At 31.0% G+C, this 27,088-nt stretch overlaps 1 protein-coding gene across 2 annotated transcripts in view; it reads left to right on the plus strand.

The window, feature by feature from the left end:
- LOC118204219 (trichoplein keratin filament-binding protein-like) overlaps positions 1 to 27,088 on the plus strand; it is a 57,068-nt gene that overhangs the window by 6,365 nt on the left and 23,615 nt on the right. For both annotated transcript variants that reach the window (XM_085816524.1, XM_085816523.1), the window contains exons 4-7: positions 12,132 to 12,245; positions 17,955 to 18,008; positions 18,171 to 18,239; positions 25,166 to 25,339. In XM_085816524.1, coding sequence (XP_085672650.1) covers positions 12,132 to 12,245; positions 17,955 to 18,008; positions 18,171 to 18,239; positions 25,166 to 25,339 — 411 coding nt within the window. The remainder of the gene's footprint in view (positions 1 to 12,131; positions 12,246 to 17,954; positions 18,009 to 18,170; positions 18,240 to 25,165; positions 25,340 to 27,088) is intronic.

Consider the following 27,088-nt stretch of genomic DNA (forward strand, 5'->3'; position numbering starts at 1 on the left):
ACTGATCATGCTGCTTTAGTTTAGCTTAAAAATATAAAACACCCTACAGGTCGTCTATTTAGGTGGTCTTTAAAAATTATCTATGTATGATTTTGATATAAAATATAAAAAAGGATCTACTAATGTTGAAGCTGACATGCTCTCTAGAAATCCTATATGTCAACATTTAAGATTGCAAGTTAATTTATTATCATTAGAAGAAATAAAAGAATATCAAAATTTAGATAATGTTTGTAATACTAAGTATAGGAAAATGAATGATGTCTTAACTATCAAAAAACAGGGATTGTACAAAATTGTGATACCCATATCTCTATGTACAAAATTACTTGAAAAGGCCTATATACAATTTGGTCATATTGGTGTATCATCTATGCTAATTTTGTTATCTCCACAATATTATTGGCCAGGAATTGTTCAAGATGTTAGAAATTATTGTAAACATTGTGAAGTATGTCAGTTTAATAAGAAAAGTAAACAAAAGGAAATTTGGTTTAATGCAAAATTTACCATCAGTTAGTGAACCTTTTGTAATATTATCTATTGATACTGTAGGTGGTTTAAATTATTATAATTCTACTAAAAAGTATATTCACATAATTATTGATCATGCAACTAGATATATCTGGACTTTTGCTTCTAAAAGTGTAACTACAGATACTTATATAAATTGCTTAAAACAAATTTTCCAAATCCAGGTCCCTAAAAAGATTTTAAGTGATAGGAACGCTGCTTTTACATCTTCAAAATTTAAGCACTTTTTAAGGAATCGTAATGTAAAGCAATTGCTAACTACTACAAATAGACCCCAAACTATTGGTAAAATTGAACGTGTTAATCAAACTATTATAACTAGATTAAAATGTAAACTAAATTCTTATCAAGGTAATATAGCATGGACAAAATTATTACCCCAAGTAACTGAAGAGTATAATAATACCCCTCATTTTGTAACAAAATTCCCTCCATCATATTTAAGGTATGGAAAATTACCTTATGATTCCTTATTTCAAAATCAAGAATTGTATCTGTCAATAGAAGAAGCTAGAAAAATAGCTCAAAAGAGATCTGATGATTATCATAATGTAAATAAAGAAAGATATGATATTCATTTTAAACCTAGTAATTTTAAAATTGTTGATTTAGTAATGTGTGAAGAATTTCAGTACCCTAATACACGTAAATTATCTCCTTCATTCTCAGGACCTTATAAAATTTTAAAACAATATTCTGAAGTTACTTATGAAATAGATAAACCTAATCCTTTATCTAAAAAGAAATCAGAAATTGTTCCTTCAACTAGATTAAGACCTTTTAATCCAGCAAGTGAGTTTAAGTTAACTGTCAGAAATAGTAGAATTCCTATCTCTGTTCAAAATTAAAATTAATTTTTTCAAAATTCTCTATTAAAAGTCTTCCTGATTATGACTTTTAATACCTGATTTAGACTTAAACCCTAATTATGGCAAGTTATTTTCCCGACTATGACAAATTATTCTCCCGATCTTGACCTTTTATATTTTTCACATAATTTGAATTATTTTGTAGCAAACATTTTCTTCTTATTGTAGGATAATATTTGTTTCTAATTTACAAAATTATAAAAAAGACTTTAACTTGATTATACAAGTTATCTGTCTTATAATTTTGATTTTATATGATCTTTTATTTTTCTCAAACGACTTTGAGATAATGTACAATGCCAAAAACCAGTTACCTGGTATTAGGCAACGGAGGTTTTTCGATATTTGTACCTAGCACCCCCCAACCATCAGCAAGTAATCACGCTGATCTGTTGGCAAGGACATGCCATAGTTCTAAAGCCAAAGTGTTCATGTTCTAGTGTATAATTGTATTATTTATATTGAATTGTTTTTTGAATAATTATAATATTTTGTATTGAAGTGTAAAATATGTCAATCTTTAATTGCCTACGATGAGAGGAAAAAATGCACATAATATATTATTCATAAATTGTATAATCTATTTCTTTTCTAAGTTTTATCTGAAGGAAGAAAAATTTAAAATATTTTCTAATCAAAGCTTACTACTATGAAAACATATTCAGCGAAAAAAAAATACATCATATTTGTGAACTATCAACATGCATCATATTTGTGGACTATCTGGCATTTAGAGATTTTACCAGATATTTTCATTCTATTCGAACTCTTTTTAAAAAAAGAACATTTTTAACAAAATTGATGACTTTTGTAATTATAACTTATTTATTTATCAGTATTCCATATTTATTATGTTATAGTTTTAAAATTAGTCATATATTGTATATTTATTTATAACTCATAGTTTTAATGTTCAAAATTTCATATGCTATAAAGTCAAAATTTTATACGAGAAAGTCATGAACTATGATAGGCCATAGTTAAAGCTTGTATGCTATGTTCTGGATGTTTTCATGTCTTTTCTCATACTTTTGCTTCACTCCTGTACTAATGCTTTTCTCACCCCGGCCTCTCTTTTTGACGGGGGGGGGGAGATGTAAAATATAAAAAAAATACGATGGCTTTGCTCTTTGCGAACCAGCAGCCTTTAATTAATTTTCTGCAATTCAGGATCTTCCCCTAAACCAGTACCTTCTAGATTACATAACCTCCTCATATAAATGCTGCATCATAACTTTTTCTACATTTTTCTATAAGCTACTCTGTTACATAACCTTTTATATAAATGCTGCGTCATAAGTTCTCCTAAACAGATGCCTTCTCGCCTTCGTCCTGCTAACGCTTCCGCTATGCTCCTCTTTCTTTGTTAGAACGTTATGACGTATTAAAGTCAGTTGTATCTAATAGTTCAATTACTGAATAAGTTATTTGATTTACTCCATCTGGAAAATGTCATCTGATCTAAATTAAAATAAAGATACGCTTGCTGTTAAAAGTGAAAAGTCCCGAGTCATCATTTTTCTCCATGCTTCAATCATCCCAGCTTCGTCAACCATCTGCCAGAACATGTAATGGAATAGCCTCACCATTCGCCCACGATGTGTTGGAATAACTGAAAACATTACATATATATCTATATCCACTTTGTTACTTGGCTCAGTGAGCTCAGCATTTTGTATTCTTATATGTTGGTAAATTGTGCATTTTTTGCTTTAAAATGATTGAATTAAGTAGTTCATATATTCAATTTAAGATTTTTATGTCTTTAGTTAATCTGCTGGCAATACTTGTAGAATTATTAACAATTTAAAAATTGTTTAAGTGCTGCTAAGCTTAATTTTTTTTAAAACCTTAGCAGCCATATTTGTTTGCATTTTAAACTTAGCAAAATAGTGAATTTAGTCTTTTTGCACCTTCATTTTCTTTTTGGCAAGTAGGACCAAAATGAAACTTTTAATTTTGTGCACCGAAAAATCTGCCTTCTTGCCCACTGGTCTAATTGCTTTGTTTTGCATTAGCGGAATTTTCCCAGAAGGGCTATTAGTTTCGTTTTAGCATTTTATGTCGATTCACTTTTGAAATTTTTGAAAATAAAATGGTCATGTGATCTTTGCCATTCATGATTTGCAATCTTCTGATACCTTTTTCCTAGCAGGCCTTGCGTTAAATGTTTATGTAAATAAATAGGTTAGAGTAGACCGAAGGGTACCCCTTGTATTATCGAAGTTGTTGTTTCATCTGTGGTAACCTGAGTAGTTGAATGTTTTGTAAATATACTTTTATCTAGAATTGGGTGCTCCTTTGACTTTTTAAATAAAAATATATTAATTTGTATATGGACAAAGTCGAGGGAGTGCACAATGCCAAGTTTGTGCAATTCTCTGATGTTTTTTTTAAGTGAAAATGAGTCGACGTGTACATGGATAAAGTCAAGGAAATGTGCAATGTCTAGTTTGTGCAATTCTGTGATTTTTTTTTAAAAGTGAAAATAGGTCAGTGTGTACATGGATACCGAGTTTTTGCAATTTTTTGACTTGTTATTTTGTCTTTGTGTAGCAGCGATTTTTGGGGCTAAAATCGGCGCTACACAAAGCCAGAATAACAAGTCAAAGAATTGCACAAACCCGTTATCCATGTACTGCAAAAAATGCCAATTCTCACAAAAGGTTGCTTGTAAATATACTTTTACCAACAAATATTTAGAATTCAGAATGTAACAGATATTTTTTTGCTTATCAGACTAGTTTATTCTGTATTCTTTTTCTTGGATTACTGATTAATTATACTTGGATTATATTTCAGTGTAATATGTTTATATATGGGATGCGTTGTGAATCAAAATACAAAACACTTGAACAACATGGTCTTCGTAACACGTTTATTCTTTAGTATGATATAATAATATTTTTTGTGATATTGCTTTTGAATTGAATTTTATGGTTTAAGCATGAGGAATATGATATTTAATAAATAAAGGTAACATGCAAAACATTAAAAAAACCTCCTTTGGACGTAATATAAAATCTGAAAACTTTCAGATTTTTTTCATTTTGTAGTTTTCTGTATTTTTCAATTTTTAATAAAGATATTTTGAGGTTTTTATGTATTTTTGCCTTGCTGCAAAGTAAGAACTGAATTAATTGAATGAGAAATATATCTGTAATGAAATTTGAAGGAATAAATTTAAATGAAAAACAGCAAAAAATGCATATAATGTAATATTCAGTACAAGGAAGTACACATCAGATTTTTTATTTAAAATTTAAGAAGAAAAAATATGATTCTGAAACATAATACATGGTTTTCTATATGCGTTTTGTTTGCAAAAGTTCTTAACTGGCCTTTAACTAATTTTGCAGCAGCTGTTGGTCATTCCAATTATAAAAATGTTATATTTAAATCAGGTAAATATTCATGTTGTGGCATTTTTAAATAAAAAAATTCAGGTGTATAGAAATTGTGAAAATTTACGCTTTACATCCTATCGCGGTCTCTAGACCTATATTTAGGAAAATAGAAAAGTAGAAAAAGTTCAGCTTATAAAAAATAAAGAGGGGATTTCCATTTCCATTTTGGCCATTCTTTTTAGAACAACCTTCTTTAAACATGGCCATCTTATATCTCGTTGCCTCCTAATACGACCCCTCACTGGACACCCCTTTCTTCAAGAAGCCTCCAATGGCATAGCAACATGATTGAAAAGACCTGTTTCTTTTTAGAATGCGCTGTTGTTGAACATGACGGTTTTTCTTTTCTGGTTACCATGCTGTAGGGTTGGTTCAAGCATGGCAACCTTTTCACATCTGGATTTTGCAAACTATTTTGCATTCAGAGCTCACTTCTAATACAAGGTAAGAATTTTGTCGTTCTTTGGTTTTATTAAAAAGATCAGTTAATCTTTACTTTACGGTTCTGCTTGGCGAATCACTGATTTTTTTACGCGAAGATCGGCGCCATAAAGGATCGGCACCAATTTCAAGATGGTGCTGATCTTTCTACCCCCTACAGAAAATAAAAACAAAAAATCAAATACAGTGCAAAGTCTTTAATCCAAACGTCCATAATCTGGAATGATCTATAATCCGGACCTCAAAGCTACATAGTGTTTACTCATGCGCATAATACCTTTACGCATGCGCATAATAACGCATGCACGTTTAATGTATAATGGATGGTATAAGCTAAGTGAAAATTATCTAATTATCTATTTCAGTTAATGTTGCAGATTGTGTTGTTCCTTATCTTCCAATTGGATACGGCTTATTATTTTTTGCAGACTGTTAGAGCAATTTTATAAAAGTAAGCTTGAACTTTCGATTATGTCAAAAAGAATTTCTGATTCTGGATCTGTCAAAGGATCTACAAAGCAAAAGCATGTTTCGATGTACCGCTTCCGATAATGAAGAAAATGACATAGAGGTTATTGAAAACGAAAAAGTTTCGATTGACAAGTTAGTTGTTATTCATATTTCTCGACCCAGCAATTACGGGACTTGAACAGTGGAACTGAACAAGAAATTATGTCTGTTTATAGAATTAAAGAAAAAGTATTAGCACATAAAATGAAGCAACTTAACTTAACATTGAAAGAAAAGTTTAATAAAGTAAACAAATAAATATTAAGCCTTTTTTTTTTTTTTTTTTGTAACTTTTGATACCCTTTAGATCATAATTGCTCTTTATTTCATAAATTATGGTTTAATATTTTTAATTTTATGATTTCTGCATACCATCTTACCAGATTTAAATTGACGATCTATAATCCGGAAAAACCGATAATCCAGAATCGCCGAAGTCCTGAAGAGTCCGGATTAAAGACTTGCACAAACTCGGTGTCCATATACACTGGTGTCCAAAAGTTAAGCATAAATTGTAAAATGTGAAAAACATGGAGTAAATATTCGTAAAATTATTCCAAATTTCTTGCGGATAGTAATTGGGTGAAGAAGAATACATTGGGTTTATGCAAAACTTTTCAGTCGACTACGTCCTGTGCGAAACACCTGCACGTGTCAGAACGCAGAGAAATCAATTCACGCAGCATAGGCAGTTCAGACAAGTTTTAGGCAACTGCTGTGCGAAAGAATGTTGTTAACCATCAACAGGGTGAATGATGGCACAAAAACGTCAATTGGAGATGTTTGCGAAAGGAAGAATCTTTGGAATGCTGGAATCCGGACGATAACAAACTGAAGTGTCTCAAATTCTGAATGTGAACCAGTCTGTGATCTCAAGACTGTGGCAGAGGTTTCAAAGAATGGGAGATGTTACCCAACGACCAGTATCAGGTCGACCAAGACTCGCAACCCCTCGCCAAGACCAATATTTGGTAATAAGTGCATGACGTCAGAGGGGCAGTACTGCCAGAGCACTGGGATCGGCGCTCACAGTCGCCACAGGAATACGAATTTCGAGACAAACTGTTTACAGGAGACTCAATCATGCTGGCCTGTATGCCAGAAGACCAGCAGTTTGCATTCCCCTCACATCTGCATAGAAACATGCTCGTTTGAACTGGAGTTTGAAACATCATTGGAGTGTGGGAGAGTGGGCCAATGTGATGTGCAATGAGGAGTCCCGGTTTAGTCTGAGTACTGATTCTCATCGGGTGACGATATGGAGAGAACGTGGAACTTGTTTTGAACCAAGAAATATATTGGAAAGACATCATTTTCTATCAAGGGCAGTAATGGTATGGGCAAGCATCATGATGGACGGCCGCAGACCTCCATTTCTTTGACACAGGGTCTGTGACTGGTCAAAGATACAGAGATGAAGTTCTTGAGCCTTATGTTCACTTGTTTCGAGGTGTTGTCGGTCCTGACTTCATATTCATGGATGATAATGCGCCGTGTCACCGATCAGTGCTGGTTGATGACTTCCTTGAAAGAGAAAACATCCAGCGCATGTCGTGACCTGCGAACTCCCCTGATTTAAATCCTATCGAGCATGTATGGGATATGCTCGGGAGACAAATTGCAGCCCTTTTGCACCCACCAAGCTCCGTTACAGAACTGAAGAAAACTCTCTAAGAAACTTGGAACCGTTTGAGCCCACAACTCATTCATCATCTCATAGCAAGTATGGTAAATCTCTGTGCAGCGTGCCTGGCTGTCAGAGGTGACCACACGCCTTATTAAACTGCAGCATCAGTAATTTATTTAATGTTTTCTGTCTTTTTTTCTTAAATGTGTGAACCCTTGCTATTCTCAGTTTTCTTTCAAACTGCTACTTTGGATAATAAAATTAATTATTATCGTTCTTTTGATTTGCTTCCTTATTTTATAACCATTTTACACTCGCATATCACGTTTTCCGCCATTTTGATTTACAGTTCCTTCTTTATTCGCATAATTATCAATTATGCTTAACTTTTGGACACCAGTGTATACATCGGCCTATTTTAACTTGAAAAACATCAGAGAATTGCACGAACTATGCATTGCACATTAATTTAACTTTCTCCATGTTCATATCAGTCTATTTTTCACTTTAACAAAATCAGAAAGCTAAAACAACATTAAAACTATCATGTTAACCAGAAGAAATTCGCCACTGTCTTAACATGCAGACACGAACAAATAACCAAAAATACACAAACACAGAGTAATAAATAATTAAAAATACATATTCCTAACATAAAAACATTAAACAACAAAAATTAACACACAGACACCAATAAATAAATAAAACATCATTTCTTTAACATACCTTTTCTTCACGTGCGTATCTCAATGCCTCCCAACATCATCTCATCCACGAAAGCAATTCAATTAAATATCTGGTCGTTTCGGCTCAGCTGATGTTAATTGCGGATAAATATGTATAATAGCGTCCAAGAAAGCTATAAATCTGTTCCTTCTATTTTATGTACTGCATCAGAAATTATAGTCATATCCGGAATAATATACTCATTTATAACACTAAGCAAACTTTCAGTCACCACGTTCATAAAACATAATGCACATGCAACCAAACACAGCAATTCAAAATCTCCGGGCTATATGAAAGTGTTACTCTTGCAAAAAATAGCCAAAATCTCATCACAAAACATTTGGCAATAATCGCTATTTCCCCCCCCCCCAAGACTAATTTCGCCAACATTATCAACAGAAATCTACTTCATGGATACCAAAAAAACATACTTCACGCAGCGGGCTTCCAAATTTCATGAACAATCAATAACATTTGGTGGTTTTGGGCCACTTGGCGACAGAAACCAAGTGGAACTGTACAGTAAAGTTCAACCAAAAGATCTTAGCAAATTTGCTCTTCTCCATTTTCCTTTTGCCAGTTAGTTAATTTAAATTTATTTTAAACAATTTTTTAACAGAAGTTTATTAATTCAGGAACTAGAGCTGGCACCTTTTTTGCCTATACACAGGACAATCAAATTAAGTTTCATGATTGAAAATAGTTTGAGCTTACTTTTAGTATTTTATTATTACAATTTTTCGTTAGTATTTATTTTTTCTAAAATGGCATATCTTTCTTTAGGATTTTTCTTGTATTTTATCATTTTACTGATATTAGATAGTATATCGGTTTCACTTTTTGTATCTGTTTGTATTACTTATTTCAACTTTCAATTTTTGTCCTTAGACAGCTGAAACAGGTCAGGAAAAGAGCCAAATTCAGTGAGACAGTACATTTGTCCAATTACCTTAAAGAATTTAAGTTCACTTTGCCATTCAAAGTCTCAATGAATTTGTCGGAATGAAACTTGTTTTAGCTTGTCTAGTTAATCAACTTGGTTTGAAGCTTCAAAACACTTTTCCCTTGACAAGTTCTGTTTGAAGCTTTGAAGAAAAGAGATTCAACCTATGGTTTTTGATACTGCCATTTTTATGTATTTAGCAATTTTTGTTCTAATGTTAATTGTTAAAATATTTGTTTATAAAAAATTTTTCTTTTGTGGTGTAATTTGGAAACAGAGATAGGTAGAGTCAAAATATTCTTACAGCTTTTACTAGGTATTTCAATCTTAACTTTTAAAATTCATTTTAAAAATTAAGCAGCACTAGGCACTAATTTTGAAATTGTTAGTTCTTTCATATTTTTTATAAACTTTGTCTTTTTCTTTTGGTGAAAGTATATTTATGGGTACCCCTTGGCGATTTTAGGCACTACATGGATACCAAGTGTGTGCAATTCTTTGATTCGTTATTTTGGCCTTGTGTAGCAGCATTTCAGCGCCAAAAATCGCTGCTACACAAATCCAAAATAAAAAGTCGAAGAATTGCACAAACTCGGTATCCATGTACACTTCGACCTATTTTCACTTAAAAAAAATGTCAGAGAATTGCGCACTCCCTTGACTTAGCGATAAATGAAACAACAACTTTGCAATAATACAAGGAGTACCCTTCAGTCTACTATAACCTACTTTTCTAATTACTTAAAAAATATATTTAGGAAAATGTTATATTTATTTAAAAAAGGTCTCCTGTGTGACAAATATTGTCCCATGTAATATTTAATTTTAGAATTTGTGATATTTGATGTCATTTTAAATTTTCATTCTGGGGTAAGTTAATAAATAGAATAGAATAATTTGAATCCCCCCCACTTAAAAACCACTAAATGATATTCTTTTATGATTTACTAGAGTAAAAAATTTATAATTTTGTTTCATTTATGTTGATAGAATTTTCACGCGAGTAATTTACAAGTGTTCAAAAGCTAAAAATACATTATTAGTATTCTCAAAGCAAAGAAAATTATTTGCTTTGCAATTTGTTAAGTAAAATCTGCTGACATATTATAGGACCGTAGATGGTTAGTCGCGGTATCTGAAACAGTTAATTCTCTTTTGCGTATCGAAACATAATTTTGGTGCCCAAATTGGGACATTATAATGAGTTTTAAATAATTTATAAAACATTTTAAATTAATGTATCATATTGGTATACTGAGAAAATAAGTAAACTATTTATTTTTTGCTATTTTCATATTAAAATGATTACATGTTTTATGAAGTTATATTAGATATAGAATATAAATATATATGCATTCTGAAGTAATTACCATATTTGCCGGCGTATAAGACGCACCCCCTTTTTATACACATTTTTGAAGGATAAAACTTTATTACTGATAATTATAATGAATTTACAGTATTTTTTAAATATAAAGTAATACAAATACAAAATAATACTCAGCAAATACCCAATCTATGAGTTGCTTTTCTTAGATCCTTTTCCTGATTCCACCAAGTTCTTATCATTTTCTCAGTTTGGAGTGGCCCGAAATGCCTCTCTGCAGCCCTGTGTCCATGTTCTTTACATACGCAATCACACAAAGCTTGTGTACTATGTCATAGCGATGCCTATGTTTTTGAGCCATAACTTGCCAACAAATTTAAGAAATTTAAACAGTAGAAATTTCACACTTTTAAAGTCGTTCACAAGAATTGGAAAGTTTAAACGAATCCAGCTGTGATCATCCATAACAGTGCATGCACATTCACTGAACTCTCCGTAACTGTAATATTCCCACACTCCACAAGAAAATAAACAAAAAGAAAATCGCGTAACTCTGAACAGAGGAATGAATGTAATCAAAAACTGAATATCGATGTATAAGATGCACTCCATTTTTCAGACCTATTTTCAAAGAAAAAAAAGTGCTTCTTATATGCAGGCAAATACAGTAATTAGATTGCATTTTGTTTATTAAGAAATTGATTTAAGAAAGCTATACTATATATTTTTTGAAATATTATAGCTATACATATTGCTATATATGTTTTGAAAGCATTTAAGAAAAAAGAGTGTCGAAGCTTTAAAGACGAAATGTCGAATAATGCATACATCTTTCACTAGAACAGTTTGAGGTTTAAAAGAAGAGTTAATTAAAAGTTAAGGAAAAATATTACAGGCTTCCTAAAATAGAAAATAGTCATTCGATGGAGAACTGATGAACTAGATTTCCTTTTGGACCTATTTAAAAAAATTGATAAAGATAATGAGCTTGAAGAATGTGATAAGTTTCATTACCTGTTGTGGTCAATGTTGCCGAATTCAAGCAAGGCTGATTCTAGCAGGGGGCAAGATGGTGCACAACATGTGGTCATCCAAATTTAAGGGTGGCAAAATGAGTAATTAAAGCAATTAATTTTCAAATTTAAAGTGTAAGATTTATAAAATTAGATGGCCAATTTTAATTTCTTTGTGGGAGGCTGGTGGTCTAAGATCAGCACTGAATACAAGAGTTTATGAATTAATTGAAAGCTACCTGTTGTCAGAAAATTATGAGAAAGCTGTTTTTACTTTAAAAAGAAGAGTTGGGAAACCAGACTTATTGACAGAAATTTATGGCAATTCCTGATATTGATTATTTCTAATGTTCAGTCACAGGGGAAAATGAGCTAATTTGGGCTGTGTGACTCTTATAGCTTTTCTTGAAAGAAGCAATTGTTTGTATTTATCGACTTTTTCTGGAACTTACCATATCCACTGCTTCAATAATATATTCTTTAATTATTTATATCTTACTAAATGGTTTACCTCTTTTTTCAAGTACAGTCAAAAGTCTTTAATCCGGACTCGTCGGGACTTCAGCAATTCCGGATTATCAGTTTTAGATCATCAGATAAATAAAATATTTTTATTTAATATAAATTTAATCATTTAATATAAGTATAATCATTAATTTATATTGAATAAAATGTCTTTTTTTTTTTTTTTTTTTTTTTTTTTAATTTAATCATTATTTGCATAATTTCAGGAAGAGTTGAAACAGTTGAGTGATAAAGAAAGAGAAAAAGATCCTTGGAATATTTGTAGATTAAAAGAGCAGATAGAAGATTTGCAGAGGAAAAGAAAAGAAGGGGAACAGAGTGTAATTTTTTTAGCTTGTTGATTATTTTCAGTTATTTTTCAGTACTGAAAACATATTTTTAATATGAAATTAATGTATTACCTTTAGTGTTATTTAGAGTTTGATGAAGTTAATGATTAAAAATTGGATGGTTTTTTCCCCCCCCCCAAGAATAAAATGTTTTGATAACAATTGAGTTACATAAGTATATTTTACATGGGGCAAAAGCTCAAAGTTTGTTTTAACGTTTGTTTTTTATTCATGTCTAGTCATTATGTAGCAAATAACTACTCTCACACTTAATTTATTCCTCATTTATTTCATTTCTTGCATGTTTACTGGTCTTTTATTGACAAAAAATTTGGTGGACATGTACAATCTATTGCTTAAAAGTTAGTATCATGTGACATTCTGATAATTAAGTTGTGTATGTAAACGAATAGATAAATATGCAGAGAACGTTTTGCATAATTTCTATGTTTTAAGTATATTTCCATATATAAAAGGGTTAAAATTATGATTCTGAAATAAAATGATTTAAAAAAATATTTGCTCATTTTATATTTGTGTATATTGGCAAGGTATGAGAAAAGTTGCATGAGGATGCTTTTCTGCATCATAATAGCTCTTCTTTAAGGTCTGTGGATTGATTTTCTAAAAGCAATTCTGGGATCATCATTTTAAAAAGAACCTGTTTTATTCTTTGTTAATATGAGTAAAGAAAATGTACTGTCATATTTTTTTTAATTCTAAGCTACATGCATTCTTTTTTATTGTATTCTAAGTCCCAATGGTTTTTATAAACAAATCATGATATTTTTTGCTTTAAATTTAGTTTTAAAATACAAGCTTGTGTAGTTTGCCAGTAATGAAAGGAATTGTAGTAAAATTTCTGCAGGAATATAGAATTTTGCTCAAAATGTTTTGAAGAGAACAACAACGAAATGTGTTTCCTAGATAGCCACTGTTGCTGAGATTTGTTATATGTTGAGTCTGCACAATTCTCTGATTTTTTTTAAATGGAAATAGATCTCTGTATATTTCAGGAGATGTAAAGTACAAGAAAGTTACAAAAATATTTAAAGAAGAATGCAAGTGATTTTTTAATGCGTAATCCTTAATTAGTAATTAAAATTTATACTTTAATTTGGTAAAGTATACTTTTTCATATTTTGATAATGTTTACCGACTTACGATAAATATCAATAGTTTGAGAATCTTTATAAAAAATAAAGTGTAAAAACCAACACCTTGCACGTGATAAATAGCTTTTTTCTTTTTCATCTATAAAAAATCGCCAAATTGCGCTAAGGTGATTGCATTAATACATAAGTACCAGAATTTTTTCTTCAGGGTAATTCTACATTATATATATGGAATTAGTGGCTTGGAAGCTGTGCTAAGAATCAATGGGAAGTGTCTAAACAATCTACACTGCTCGGATCCTATGAGGTTATGGAAATTTGGCCCAGACTTGATTTTTGTCACACAAACTTTGGAACAGTGTTCATGAATTTCTAGTTCTTTCTCTTTAAAAGACTATGAAAAATTTAAATTTATGTATTGTTATGTTTTCATATAACTTTTAGGATACAAGAATTTTACACTGAGGAAAAATGAAATGCTGTCACCAAGAAGAAATCAATTTAGAGGAATGAAATGCAGGCAAAGCTTGTGTGTTATTAATATTTCATGGTAATTGGTTAAAATATGCATTAAGAGATCTATTTAAAATGTGAAATAGTGGTACATTAATACCACTGTAATCATTTGGATGTTGCATGCAAGCATAAAAGCATATATGCATTGTGTCGTACAATTGCTGTTTGTCATTCTGTTGCCATGCCTGTTGCATTTGGTAAATCAAATCAGCAGTGGTCCTTGCTGGTTGTGAATGACACTGGATTTGTGTCCAATTGCATCCCATACATACTTAATGAGAGAAAGATTAGTTGATCTTTCAGATGAGGGCAATATGTGAACCCTTTGTAAGACATGTTAGGTGATAGAAGTGGTATAGAGATGAGCATTATTCTGTTTTAAAATGCCCCTTGAAATATTTCTCGTAAATAGCAGCACAAGCAGTGTAATCACCAGCCTGACATACAAATTTCATGTCAATGCATGTGGGATGGTGAGTGATGAGAGTGCTCCTACTATCATAGGAAATTGCTCCTCAGACCATAATTTCTGGTAGATAAAGTATGTCTGCAACTCAGACAATGTGGTTCCAAGTGCTCACCTGGCCTTCTAACCAACATCACTGGCCATCACTGGCACTAAAACATAAACAGCTCTCATATGATAACACAGGTATAGGGAGAAGTAGATGAGAAACCAGAATTTCATAACCAATGACCTTGAAATATTAATAACACACAAGCTTTGCCTGCATTTCATTCCTCTAAATTGATTTCTTCTTGGTGACAGCATTTCATTGATCATACAGGTATAGTCCCACCACACTAACTGTGCAGCACTGCTCCAATTTTGAAGCAGAACAGCTCAGGGAACCGTCCAAGAGTGTTCCACCCTTCTTCCCCTATCATCAACCTTCTGAGAGGATTTCGGCTTCCTTGCCGCACAGACACGATACAGACATCTATGCCTTTTCTAGTATTCAAACCCAGGGCGATCAGTCTGGCAGTCAGTGTCACTTACCACTGTACCATTTGGAGGTGGGGATGGTGTGAGAATGCAACAGATCTTCACTTTATCCTGCAATGAGCTCTAGCTTTAGAGCAATTAGCAATGAGCTGTAGCTCTCCTTTTCTTGGTGTTGGGATTTCATTTTCCATTAGAGTTCCATCATTGAAGAAACAAGTTGTTATTTTTATCTATGATATATTTGTATATTTATTTTTGAATAAGATGGTTATTTATTTTATATTGGGTGTTTTGTATCATTCCTGTGTAAGATATTTCTCCCACCTTCTTGGCATGCCTTCGTGGTGTGGTGGTTTGCACGTTGGGCGCGTATTCCAGAAGTCCGTAATTCGATTCCCGGTGAAGGCGTTGGTCATTTGTCATCTTGCCTTCTTTCAAAAATACCTAATGTCTGTACAGTAGCATCCGAACTAAAAGGGTGGTCGATGATGATTCTCCCCACACAGGATTTGGCGATTGGGTCCTCTAAAAACCCCAGTCACCCTTTAAAAGGTAGAGTATGTAAGGTATTTCTCCCACCTACTTAGCATGCCTTCATGGTCTGCACGCTGGTCATGTATTCCAGAGGTCCGTGGTTCGATTCCCAGCAAAGGCGTTGATCATTTGTCATCTTGCCTTTTTCCAAAAACACCTGATGTCTCTACACCTGTTCCCAATTTACTTGCTGAACTAATTCATTTATTCAACAATTTTTTGTTTGGTATCTAAATTCAACCCGACATATGATGCAAGACTTATTATGTTTTGAAAACTTCTATAATTACCATGTATTTTCATGCATCAGATGAGAATTTTTGAAACTTTTTTAAAATCTAAACTGCAGGGATCAGCTTATATATGGATCTGCTTAACTCAACATAGGTATTAATTTAGAAGTCAAACAAGAAAATAGGTACTTTTTGGTAAGATATAGGTCATAGGGTATCTTTCAACATAGCTACTTTTTGCTATAAGTTTGATATAGGTTAAATGATTAAAACTTTATATGTCACTAAATTTAATAGGTTAACCTTTCAGTAACTGATGAGACATTGTAAATTAGTCATTTATTAAATGCGAAATACCGTGGAAAGTATGGTTGTCCAGTATCCTAAATTATCTAATATCTGTATCACCAGGCTCACACAAAATTAATAATAATATAAAAAGCAGCGGTCTGTAAATGTGTTTTTTCTCCTCGCTAACTGAGATTACTTCATACTACTTTCAGACACCAGGTAGCTTTGGAGATGTACTGTGACCAGTGGCAATATATTGATTGATCTGATCATATATTTGGTCCTTGAATGGTTATGGGGGATGTTAGTATTTTTCTATATGACCTAAACAATAAGTGAAGCCTTAGTCTTGCCACATCTACACATTATCTAACTAGATTTAAACTGACGATTTAAAATATGGAAATTTCTGCAATCCTGATGATTCTGGGTGTGATATTTATACCTTAGTTCCATGTCATGTTGTATAACTTATGAATTTTTGTTTAAGGTTACTAGTAAAAATTCATTGTTAGGTGAGGCATAAATTGAGCCATGATTATTCATAGCCGAAAGTCATTGTTTTTGAATTCAATAATGCCATTAGAAACTGTATTAAAAATATAATCTGTGCATAAGTGTTATTTTGTTTATTTCAAGTTATTTATGCAGTTTCCTTAAATTTGACTTTACATATGGTTTACTTATTTTTGTTTTGTTTTTAAGAAGGAATGTTTTGTTCTTTAAAAGCATATAGTTTTTTTGCTTAAGTAATCATCTTATATCCATAAGTAGTTGTGCGATTTATGGATGTTTTGTAGTTTAAATAGTTTATTTATTTATTTTTAGTGTTTAAGAATGGATGTTTTGTTATTTCTGTATGTAAATGATAAAAAGTTCTCAGAAATTAAAACGAAATATGCACCCATAGATTATTTTTAAAAATAAATTAATAATAATATAAAAAGCAGCGGTCTGTAAATGTAATTTTTCTCCTCGCTAACTGAGATTACTTCATACTACTTTCAGACACCAGGTAGCTTGGGAGTTGTACTGAGACCAGTGGCAATATATTGATTGATCTGATCATATGTTTGGTCCTTGAATGGTTATGGGGGATGTTAGTATTTTTCTGTATGATCTAAACAATAAGTGAAGCCTTAGTGTTGCCACATCTACACATTATCTAACTAGATTTAAACTGACGATTTAAAATATGGAAATTTCTGCAATCCTGATGATTCTGGGTGTGATATTTATACCTTAGTTCCATGTCATGTTGTATAACTATGAATTTTTGTTTAAGGTTACTAGTAAAAATTCATTGTTAGGTGAGGCATAAATTGAGCCATGATTATTCATAGCCGAAAGTCATTGTTTTTGGATTCAATTAATGCCATTAGAAACTGCATTAAAAATATAATCTGTGCATAAGTGTTATTTTGTTTATTTCAAGTTATGTATGCAGTCTCCTTAAATTTGACTTTACATATGATTTACTTATTTCTGTTTTGTTTTTAAGAAGGAATGTTTTGTTCTTTAAAAGCATATAGTTTTTTGCTTAAGTAATCATCTTATATCCATAAGTAGTTGTGCGATTTATGGATGTTTTGTAGTTTAAATAGTTTATTTATTTATTTTTAGTGTTTAAGAATGGATGTTTTGTTATTTCTATATGTAAGTGATAAAAAGTTCTTAGAAATTAAAACGAAATATGCGCCCTTAGATTATTTTTTAAAATAAATATTTTAATTATTCTCATTTAATTTCTAAGAATAGGTGTTTTGTTATTTAAACAGCTCGTGCAATATTTTTGTTTTTAAAATATCCCATGAATGAAATGTATCGTACTTTGAAATGTGTGTTTATCTCATTAAGACCTTCCTGGCATAAAAGTGGCCAAAATAATGTATTTTTTACATGTAAAAAGAAGCGTACCATCCAAGCATTTTTTTGAGCTACTTTATTTTATTCGCCATACATTCTTTGTAGTAGCTGTTATTTGATCATTCTAATTCTCTATATTATTTGTGTGCTGATAAAAAAGAATTTTGTTGTAAAAGACGTATGCCATTTTCTCTTCTAGATGCAGAAAAGATATATGCATCACTTATTCAAATCAAATTCATGTTCTAAAGAGGTAATTTACAGTATTTCCAATTAAATAAAATACTTTTTTATTAAATAATTATTTTCCATTAATTTAATTTATTTATCAAAAAAGTTTGGAGATTTTGCATTGCATATCACAACTAAATTAGTTTTGTATAATCTTTACTCATTTTATTTGCTTCCGATGCAGACTGATGAGGAACGTCTCCAAAAAGAGATTGCACAAGCATGGGAAAAGAGAAAAGAAGAATTAGAAAAGGTATTTTTTTAAAATTGGTTAACCAAAATAATAATTTTGAATATTCTTTTCCTTTATGTGTTTGCAAAATAATTATTAATTTTTTTTAACAAATTAAAGGATTTTCGGTTCAGCGTATTCTCAAGGCAATGTATTCTTGCTTTATTTCATGTCCTTTTACTGATGAAATTTTTGCTTTCCTCCCCTTTTAAAAGGTGTCTGCTTTTCAAAATTTATTCATCTTAATATCTCTGCCTCTTTTGTTGTTGTTGTTGTTGTAGTAGTAGTAGTAGTAGTAGTTATGTTTCAAGTTGAAAGCATTCAGGTTCTGTGTGAAAAGAAATGTAATTATCCAAGTTAAAAAAAATTGATATGTTAATTCTTTTAAAATTATGTGCTGTGAGTTAAAAGATTGTGTTATTAAGTTATTCATTAAACTGCAATTATTAATTTTCAGACTCAAATTTTTGATTGCATTCCCATCTACATATTTTTCTCAACTTCCTGTTATTCCTAAAACTTCTCATGGTATTTGTTAGTTCAGCATAGTATATTGTTGCTTTCACCCAAAAACAGAATTTCCAGCATCTGAAATTGTTTGCTTTTTCTTTTCATGGCCTACTTAAAAAAAAAAAGGAAAAAAAAGAAAAAAGAAAAAGCTTTATCATCAGCTACAGGTATGTGTGTAAGAATAGATGTGTCTGAAATTGTCATGATCTGGTTCTCCAAATGGGCATTAAGGACAACTGTAGATTATGTGCTGCACATCAACCAATGTGCAAAGCAAGATCAGAGTGGTTTTCTGCATTTCTACCATTATTGCTATATGGTATGAATTGCTCATGCTTGTTGAAGTTGTTCAATGATTTTCAATTTTCCTGTCTTAACTATGTCAATGAAAAAAGAAAAATATTCATGTAATTAAAAAAAAAAAAAAAGAAAAGAAAAGAAAAGAGAGCCACATACAGATTAACTTTCTTTATATTGTTTCAATAAAGAAATGTCTATTTGCTATGTGCATCATTTATTATAGTGAAGTTTTGATTTTTTATTTGAAGGGCTGATGTTGTAAAACATTTGTATACACAAAAACATGAGGATAATGTAAATTATACTCAAAGAAAGAGAAGAGAATTATAATTTTCTGTGGACCCCCCTAAAAAAAATTAATGCAGCAAGGTAAATTGAAACAGCCGAAAATTTGGAGGAGAGTAGTAGCCAGCCTTGTGCTGTCAAAATCTTTTCGAGAAACTTGGCAACTAAAAACAATTGTACATCAAACTAATTTGCATTCTAATTGAAGTTGACAAAAACGAAAGCTATAGAAAAGGCAAAAACCATGTTAATTAAAAGATCAGTTTACAACTGCTTGCCCTACTTTGAAAGGAGATTCAACAGACTTTGATATAGCATAATTAATTTAGAAGTTTAAAGGAAAATGGAATTCCTCTGGATAACTCTTTAGCTTTTGATACAAACAATCCACCAATAAATAGTAGGCTTAAAAACCGGAGTTACGGGCATTTGGGAGGAAAAGAGAGAGAAAGAGAACTCATTGTCAAAAAACGTGAGATTTACCTGTTACTTTTTAAATTTAGCAGCTGAAAAATGTGCAGCTTCTTTGCCAATAAATAGAGATGAATTTTTTGTTGATGTTTACTAATATCTTGAAAAAAGTTCTAAAACAAATTAAAACTTCAAAGACTTCCAACTGTTGCATAGTACTGAAATAGAACAAATTTTTAAGCATGTATGTGCTTGCTGGTTATCTTTAGAGAAATGTTTATCTTGAATCCTATAGCAGTGTAATCCAGTTTTTACACATTTTTTAAAAAAGATGTAAATGCTTCTAGAGATAAAATAAAAGGCTCTATTGAAAGTTATTATATTGAAAGTTATTTATATTGAAAGTTAAAAAATATCTAAAGAATTTGAAGATGAGGTCTCTCAAAATAAAAGGTCTACAGAAATCTTTCAATAATAATAATAATAATAATAATGCTTGAGAGGTGAAACATTTGTCAGTTACTGTAAGTTTATGTCATGAAAAACTGTTGTTACTGTTATATAAAAATACTGTTACTGAATTACTGTTATATTGAAAATATGCTACTGTCTTTGAACCTTTCCAAAATGTGTTTCGTCCTGCATAACATTTTGCCATCATTCGATATTCTCAATACAGTTTTCAAACAAGGGATTTCATTAATTCATTGATCATTAATTGTTTTAAGAAATTTTCTTCAAGTTTGTGAAACCTGGTTTTGTTTCAAATTCTATTTCTGTATCTCAGGTGAATTATAGTAACATTGGAAATAAATAAATAAGTTTAATTATGAAGATTTGTTTATTGGGGCTGCTGTTTTGAGAAAGCAATAAATGATTTTCTTTATGAAGATATAAAAGAAGTTCTATTTTTATATAAAAAGAAGTTTTATTTACATATTAGAAATTACTTTGGTACATATGTATTATCTCGTCAAACATGGAAGTTGGCTACCATCAAACCAAGAAATATTGTGGAGATTCCACCAGAGGCACATGAATCACTTCTCCAGAGTTCTGAGATGCACTTTTATCTGCTGCACTTGCCAATAAAACATCTGTCAGTCTCTCTGCACAATCCATCAAACAGCCACTGCTGTGGGAAGTTTTTAAAACCTCACCTGTTTCCTTTTCTATGAAAGGTGAGAGGAGTTTCTTAGAGTTGTCCTTTACTCACCGAGAGAAGGGAGTATACGGAAATGTTTTTGATTTTTTTTCTATAAAAGCGAATCACTTTCCGTTATACGTGTTTTACTTTCTGGCTTTACCATAATTCTTAATGTGGTTAAGTAATAGTGAGAGAGAAAGGTCATGATCTATCGTTAAGTGGGTTGGTTTTCCTCATCTATGTTACAATGTTAGCTTCTGTTACAAATCATGGTTCATTTTAACCTCTATCATTTGACATAAAATTTGCATATACCTTTGGACTGAGCGACTATGTGACAAAACGAGGCATAAAGAAAGAATAAACATAAAACTGATTATTAGTGAAACTTAAATGTCACTAATCTTCTTTAAAATATGTGGAACTATTGTAAATATAACATATAAATGCTGTAAGTAAGTATCAGAGGAATTTTGTAATTTCATGCTAATTACCTTATAAATTTTAAAAATTGATTTTATTCTCAAATTTGTTTTATAGTATACTAAATAATGCATTGTTTAATAATAATGTATCCTACTTGCAGATTTATTTTATTCTTAGAATGGTATTATAAAAGTGAAGCATAGGTATAGATAATTGCTTTAATCCATTAACCGCCAAAACTACAAGGAATGTTTCTTTTCTCATGAAAATAATAACAAATATTAAAATAAGCATTTATAACATAAATTTACATTGAAAATTTTGAAAAAAATGCTCTTACCTGTGGAAGTTGCACTAGTGTAGCATTCGCGCAACGTCAGCGGAATAAGACTACGGATGTTTAGTGAGTAGGATTGTACTCATGTGATGTTTCCTTTTAGTGGAGCACTGGATTACTTTTTAGCTGTATAGCATTTTATAAATCTACAAATCACTTTACTTTAGTTAATTTAATATTAAATATATATTATATTTCTTTTACAAATACAGATTATTTTAATTGAAAGATTCAAGCATGAAAAGCTTCACTACAATCATGATGTAAAACTACATTACATACTTTGCATCTATAAACAGTCTGGCTGTGGCACATCATCAGACTTTATGATAAAATGTCTACCATCTCCATGCAATGGTTCTTGAATGCTGAATTTACTAGGTCTTCCTGTTGCTGATCTATTTCTGGCTAATTCTACACTATCAATAGGAGTCTGCAAAAGGAATAATGCAATCTCGTGTTTGAAATCTAAAAGAGACTTTTTATTTCCAGTAGTAGAAAGTTGTGATATTTTCCATGCATTTATCAAGGCTACATCAATGTAATTAGTAAACATTCGCCACTACCACTTTTGGCCACGAACTCTTATTCTGTAATTGGATACTAAATTATAACATAAATTGACTCCTGTTTGCCTCAATAAGGAATCATTTACTCATCAGTGGGAAAATATACTAAATTGCAGTAATTTCTTATTTAGTAAGTTTAGATACGGTCTCACCTTATATAATTTATCGGTATTGTCAATTTGACTATTGTCAGCGAAATGCAAATTCTGCTTCATATTCCTGTACTGCAAATGTGACATCGATTCTTGTACTATAGGAACTGAAACGTACTTATCAAGAGACCAATACATTTCTTCTTGAGGTAAAGAATGATAGCCCGTAAGCAATAATATTCCAATAAATCTTCTCAGACTTTAGATGCAATAAGTTCTGGGTGATTTTTTTTGCAAAGCGTATATATTTGTCTGTTCAACGAGAAGAGAGTAAGTGTGTGAACCAAAAAGAAAATCGAAAAATTTCCACTAGTTTTACCTTGTATTTTGTCTTTTATAGTTTCTCTTTTATCTCTTTCTTCATTTTCTTCCTGAGGCATAACTGACGGTTCCTTTTTTATCCATTTCAAGTTTTCTGCTTTTTAAACTTTTTTGTATGACTACCACTGTTTTTAGAAGGCTGAAACTTACTTCTTATGTGAATTTCAACTTCCCCAGCAGTATCATTTGGTAAAATATCATTATTTAAAACATTGGTCATTCCCTTCCTCATCACTAGCTTCTGCAATTTCTGGGGAGAACAACAAAACTATCAGTTTCATTCTGGTCATTATTAACATTATCATCATCTGTTTCTTCGTCAAGAGATCTTTGAAAAGCTTCTTCTAATGTAAGATACCTCGTTGTAGGCATTTTTAAAGCAGCCAGAACATCGAAAGGGACCACTACAAAAGGAGATTATCCATTTCCTGCTGACGTTGCATCAGCGCAACACCTATTTTCCATTCCTTCCCTACACAAATGTAAACATCTGATTGATGTAATGTTCTGATAAATGGTAACCTTGACTAAAAATAGATTACATATAAAGACAGCGATTTTTTTCGTTAAATATTTTCGGCAGATATACCCGGTCAAAATTTTTGCTTAAAGTATGTGATTAATTATTATAAACAAAATGATTGTTGAAGGCAAATATATTTTACAGAAATCATCTTCATAATATTCTCCACCCAAAATCATCTGTTGGTATAAAATATCTTAGGTAGTTATATTTATATATGCATTTATTTTGACTGTTGCGTCAACGCAACACCAGCGGATAATAGGTTAATTTATTCAATTCCCTTTGCTGATAGGTCCTTAAAAATTTTTGTAAGTGTGCTTGTTAAGTTCTAAACTTACAACCAGTAATCTCTGTCTCAACACAGGACCATCAGTGATTAGCACAAGACTGTGTAGTCTTAAGAACTTATGCATCGCTGTAAATAGCCTTGTGAATTTCTTTCATTATGTGTTTGCTAGCAGTCTGTTCTGCCGGCCCTCCTGCGGAGGGGGCGCAGCAGCATTAGATTGCTTCTGCAAGGAAGACAATAATGCTGTGAGACAAATTTTATAGTTGTAGGGTCAGCAGTTCTCTTCTGCAGCGTAAAAGTAAAAAAGTGCTTAAAGTATATAATTTCAATCTGAAGAAAAATGTGATGAACCCTGTACAGCATTCACTGTCACTAACAGCTATACTGATCATAGTGGCTAATGTGTAAATAAAATGAGTAAATAACTTTTAATGGATAAGAGGCAGAAACTGGGAAAAATCTGAATAACCCTGCTGGTAGGTGTACATGGCATGGTATTGTGTACTTTTTTTTAATTTTTATTTATTTTATTGTTTTAAATTTCTTGAAATATCTATCAAGAGTTGTCTGGAAGTCTTAATTTGTTCTAAATAATTTTTTATAGGAGGTAATAGGCAACTGTGAAATTTTTTATTAATCTTTCATTGCTTGGTCCTGAGACATAGATGAGCCTACTGTTTTATCAGTCATGCTGAAATGTTCAGTCAGTTGCCAAGAAGTAGATTTCTTGGATTCTCTGGCTTATATATTTCATAGAAACTTCTTTACAAATCTGAAATTTTATGAAGTTGAAAGATTATAAGTAGGAAAATATTCCTTCTAATTTGCATTCTGGAAAGCAGTGGTACTTTTGCATAAGGAGCTAGCTGCAATGCAAGTAAATAATGTTTTAAAATGTTTTGAGGTAAATATTTAAAGAAATTAGTGCAAGTAATAGAATTGTTTGAAAGTGTATTGAATAAATCTGAAGTCAATCCAACGTACATGATGATTAGATGGTATCTCGATGTATTAATTATTTTTGGTCTGAGAATTTGAAAGCTGATTTTAGGCTATTCATAATACCAATTGATTTGGATTAAAAGATATTTATTACAAAGAAGGGAGTGTGCAAGTGCATTTAATTCAAACAGGTTTGTGTAAAAGAATTGTGAGAATCCTGTTCATTTAAGTGTAAACCTTTTGGATATTAAAAGTAGTGGTCATTTTTGATAAGTTTCTATCAAAATTTCAACTTCAACAAAATTCAGCTTTAATTTGGAAGATGGATGACATTTCTTAGTGTTCATATTTTAATGCCACAAATATTTTTTAATTTTGTAATTTATGTTTCAAAATTATCAATAGTATACGTACTGATGTATTAAGAAGTCAAAAATTATCACTGTTTAGTTTTTCTTTTTTTCTCCTCCCTCCAGATAAATTCCCTTAATTTTTTTGTAATGTTTTGTGTTGTTACATCTTAACACATGAACAACTATTTCCTTGCAAGTGCAGATTCTTTTCTTTCAGATTTTTTTTTCCAAATATACCATATGTTCTTTAGCTATTAAAGTATGTTATGGATTTCATGCTATATCAAAATTTATAATTTAAAATATTATTATACTAGTTGCTATTGTAAACTTATAAAATGAATTACTGTTACTTCATTTAAATGTTTCCTCTTCCAAGTTAAGTATTGAAAAACAAGAAAAAGAAAAAGAGAAAATTAAAATTCTGGAATCTGAGCAACTGAAAGCCACCCGAGAAGCCAGGGAAGTTGAAATGGAACAGCTAAAAGAGCAAGAAAGTTGGGCTAATTTTATACAGAAAAAGATGGACGATCTTAATGCTGCTGAGAATGAGGTTAAATTTCAGTACTTTTGTTTATAATTTTTTAAATTTTGATATTGTATTTATATTATTTTAAGACTTCTTATTTAACAGTTTTTTTTTTCAGATAATTTGTATGCTTATAAACAGTAAGTAATTATATGAAAAGATTCATTTTCTCTCTATGATGCATAGTACTTGTAAGTGAGGCAATATATGCTGAATGGAGGATATAAGACATAAAAAATAGTATTCTTCTCTTTCTTATTTTCTCATCTCTTTGGAACACATTTAAATATTTAAGTTTCTTATAAACAGAATGTTGGTTCTATTTAAATTTGAGCAAACATATTGTAGTTAACATAAAATTTGAGCAGGTTTTGAAAAATGCTGTCCATTTTCTATAAACTTATTGTTGAGTGTGAAAATATTAAAAATCAAGATGCTTAAATCAAAATCATCTGTTTAGAACTTCTAGAAGATTGACTGATGTGAAAAGAGAAGAAAGTAATGTGTGGCAGCTCCTATCATAAATTAAACCATTTAATTAAATTTGCTCATTCTTTGTATAATTTCTGTCATAATGTGTAATTAAAAAAAAAAAAAATGGGGGTCATATTTATTTACCTTTTTTTTTTTTTTATGTAAAACAGTTAATTAAAATTTGATATTTTGTTTTTAAAAAATAAGTTCCTGTGTTAAAATTATCATAGCTTACCACTGTATAAAGCTCATATTTGTGTTTTGCATCGCAAGGATCCAGAAAAGTATTTACTTGGATATGTGTGACAGTAGTAGCATGTAGTTTGTTTTGTTATCAGAAAAAGAATAAAATGTCAGTTCATACACTGTTCATATGCAGTCACGAAAGAATAATGAGAATAGTCCTGAAGAAAGACTTCCTGATAAAACAAAATTATTGAAACACATTGAATCATTAACAAAACAAATATAACTTTTAAGTAATCATTCTCATCTATTACTTGCCCTCAAAACATACCTCCTCCTTCTCAAATAGTTTCAGATATTACTCACAACATTGATGGAAATACAAAACTTGCTATTAAGGAGACAAATACGTTCTCCAAATTAATTCCATCAGAAGATCCTCAATTTATTTGCTGCATAAATATGAGCCATGCCTACCCTACAAACTCCACACTGGGAACTTCATAGATGACATGCCATAGCATAAATCTCCAAGCCCTTGGTGTTAGCTTGGGACATGGTCCAAACTTCAGTGCATCTTCAACAGTTTCATGCAATTTCCATTCTTTTGTAACATCAAAAATAGTTGAAGGCTTTATATCAAGGATTTTTTGGATATTTCAAATGCTTTTACTATCTGTAAAATGAAAAGTAGTAAAATTTCTTGCAGAACTTGTAATTAGTTTTTAATGTCCTCTCATGTCAACTTCAGATATGGAATTGTTAATATGTTTTGCTAAACGAGTAATAATTTCCAAACCCAGATAATTCTTGTGATGGATTTTCATTCAAAAAAAAAAAAAAAAAATATTGCCAGAAACTTTTATCTGCTGAAATGTCTCAAAACTTGAAGTTCTGTGTGTCTGGATTATTATATGAATTATTGATTATAACACTTCTAGAATAAATTATTTTATTTCAAAGATGATTTTGATGATATTTATTTTGTAGCAAACAAGGCTAAAAATGGAGAAAATATAATGTATATAAAAAATTTGAATTCTATGTTTTGGCATTTAGTACAAGATCTGTACAAATAAATTTCTAAAATACAATTGTCCAAAAACTATTGAG

This window comes from Stegodyphus dumicola, chromosome 5 (genome assembly GCF_044657685.1).
Source record: "Stegodyphus dumicola isolate Sdum_Otavi_A_Nest chromosome 5, ASM4465768v1".
Classification (NCBI taxonomy): domain Eukaryota; kingdom Metazoa; phylum Arthropoda; class Arachnida; order Araneae; family Eresidae; genus Stegodyphus; species Stegodyphus dumicola.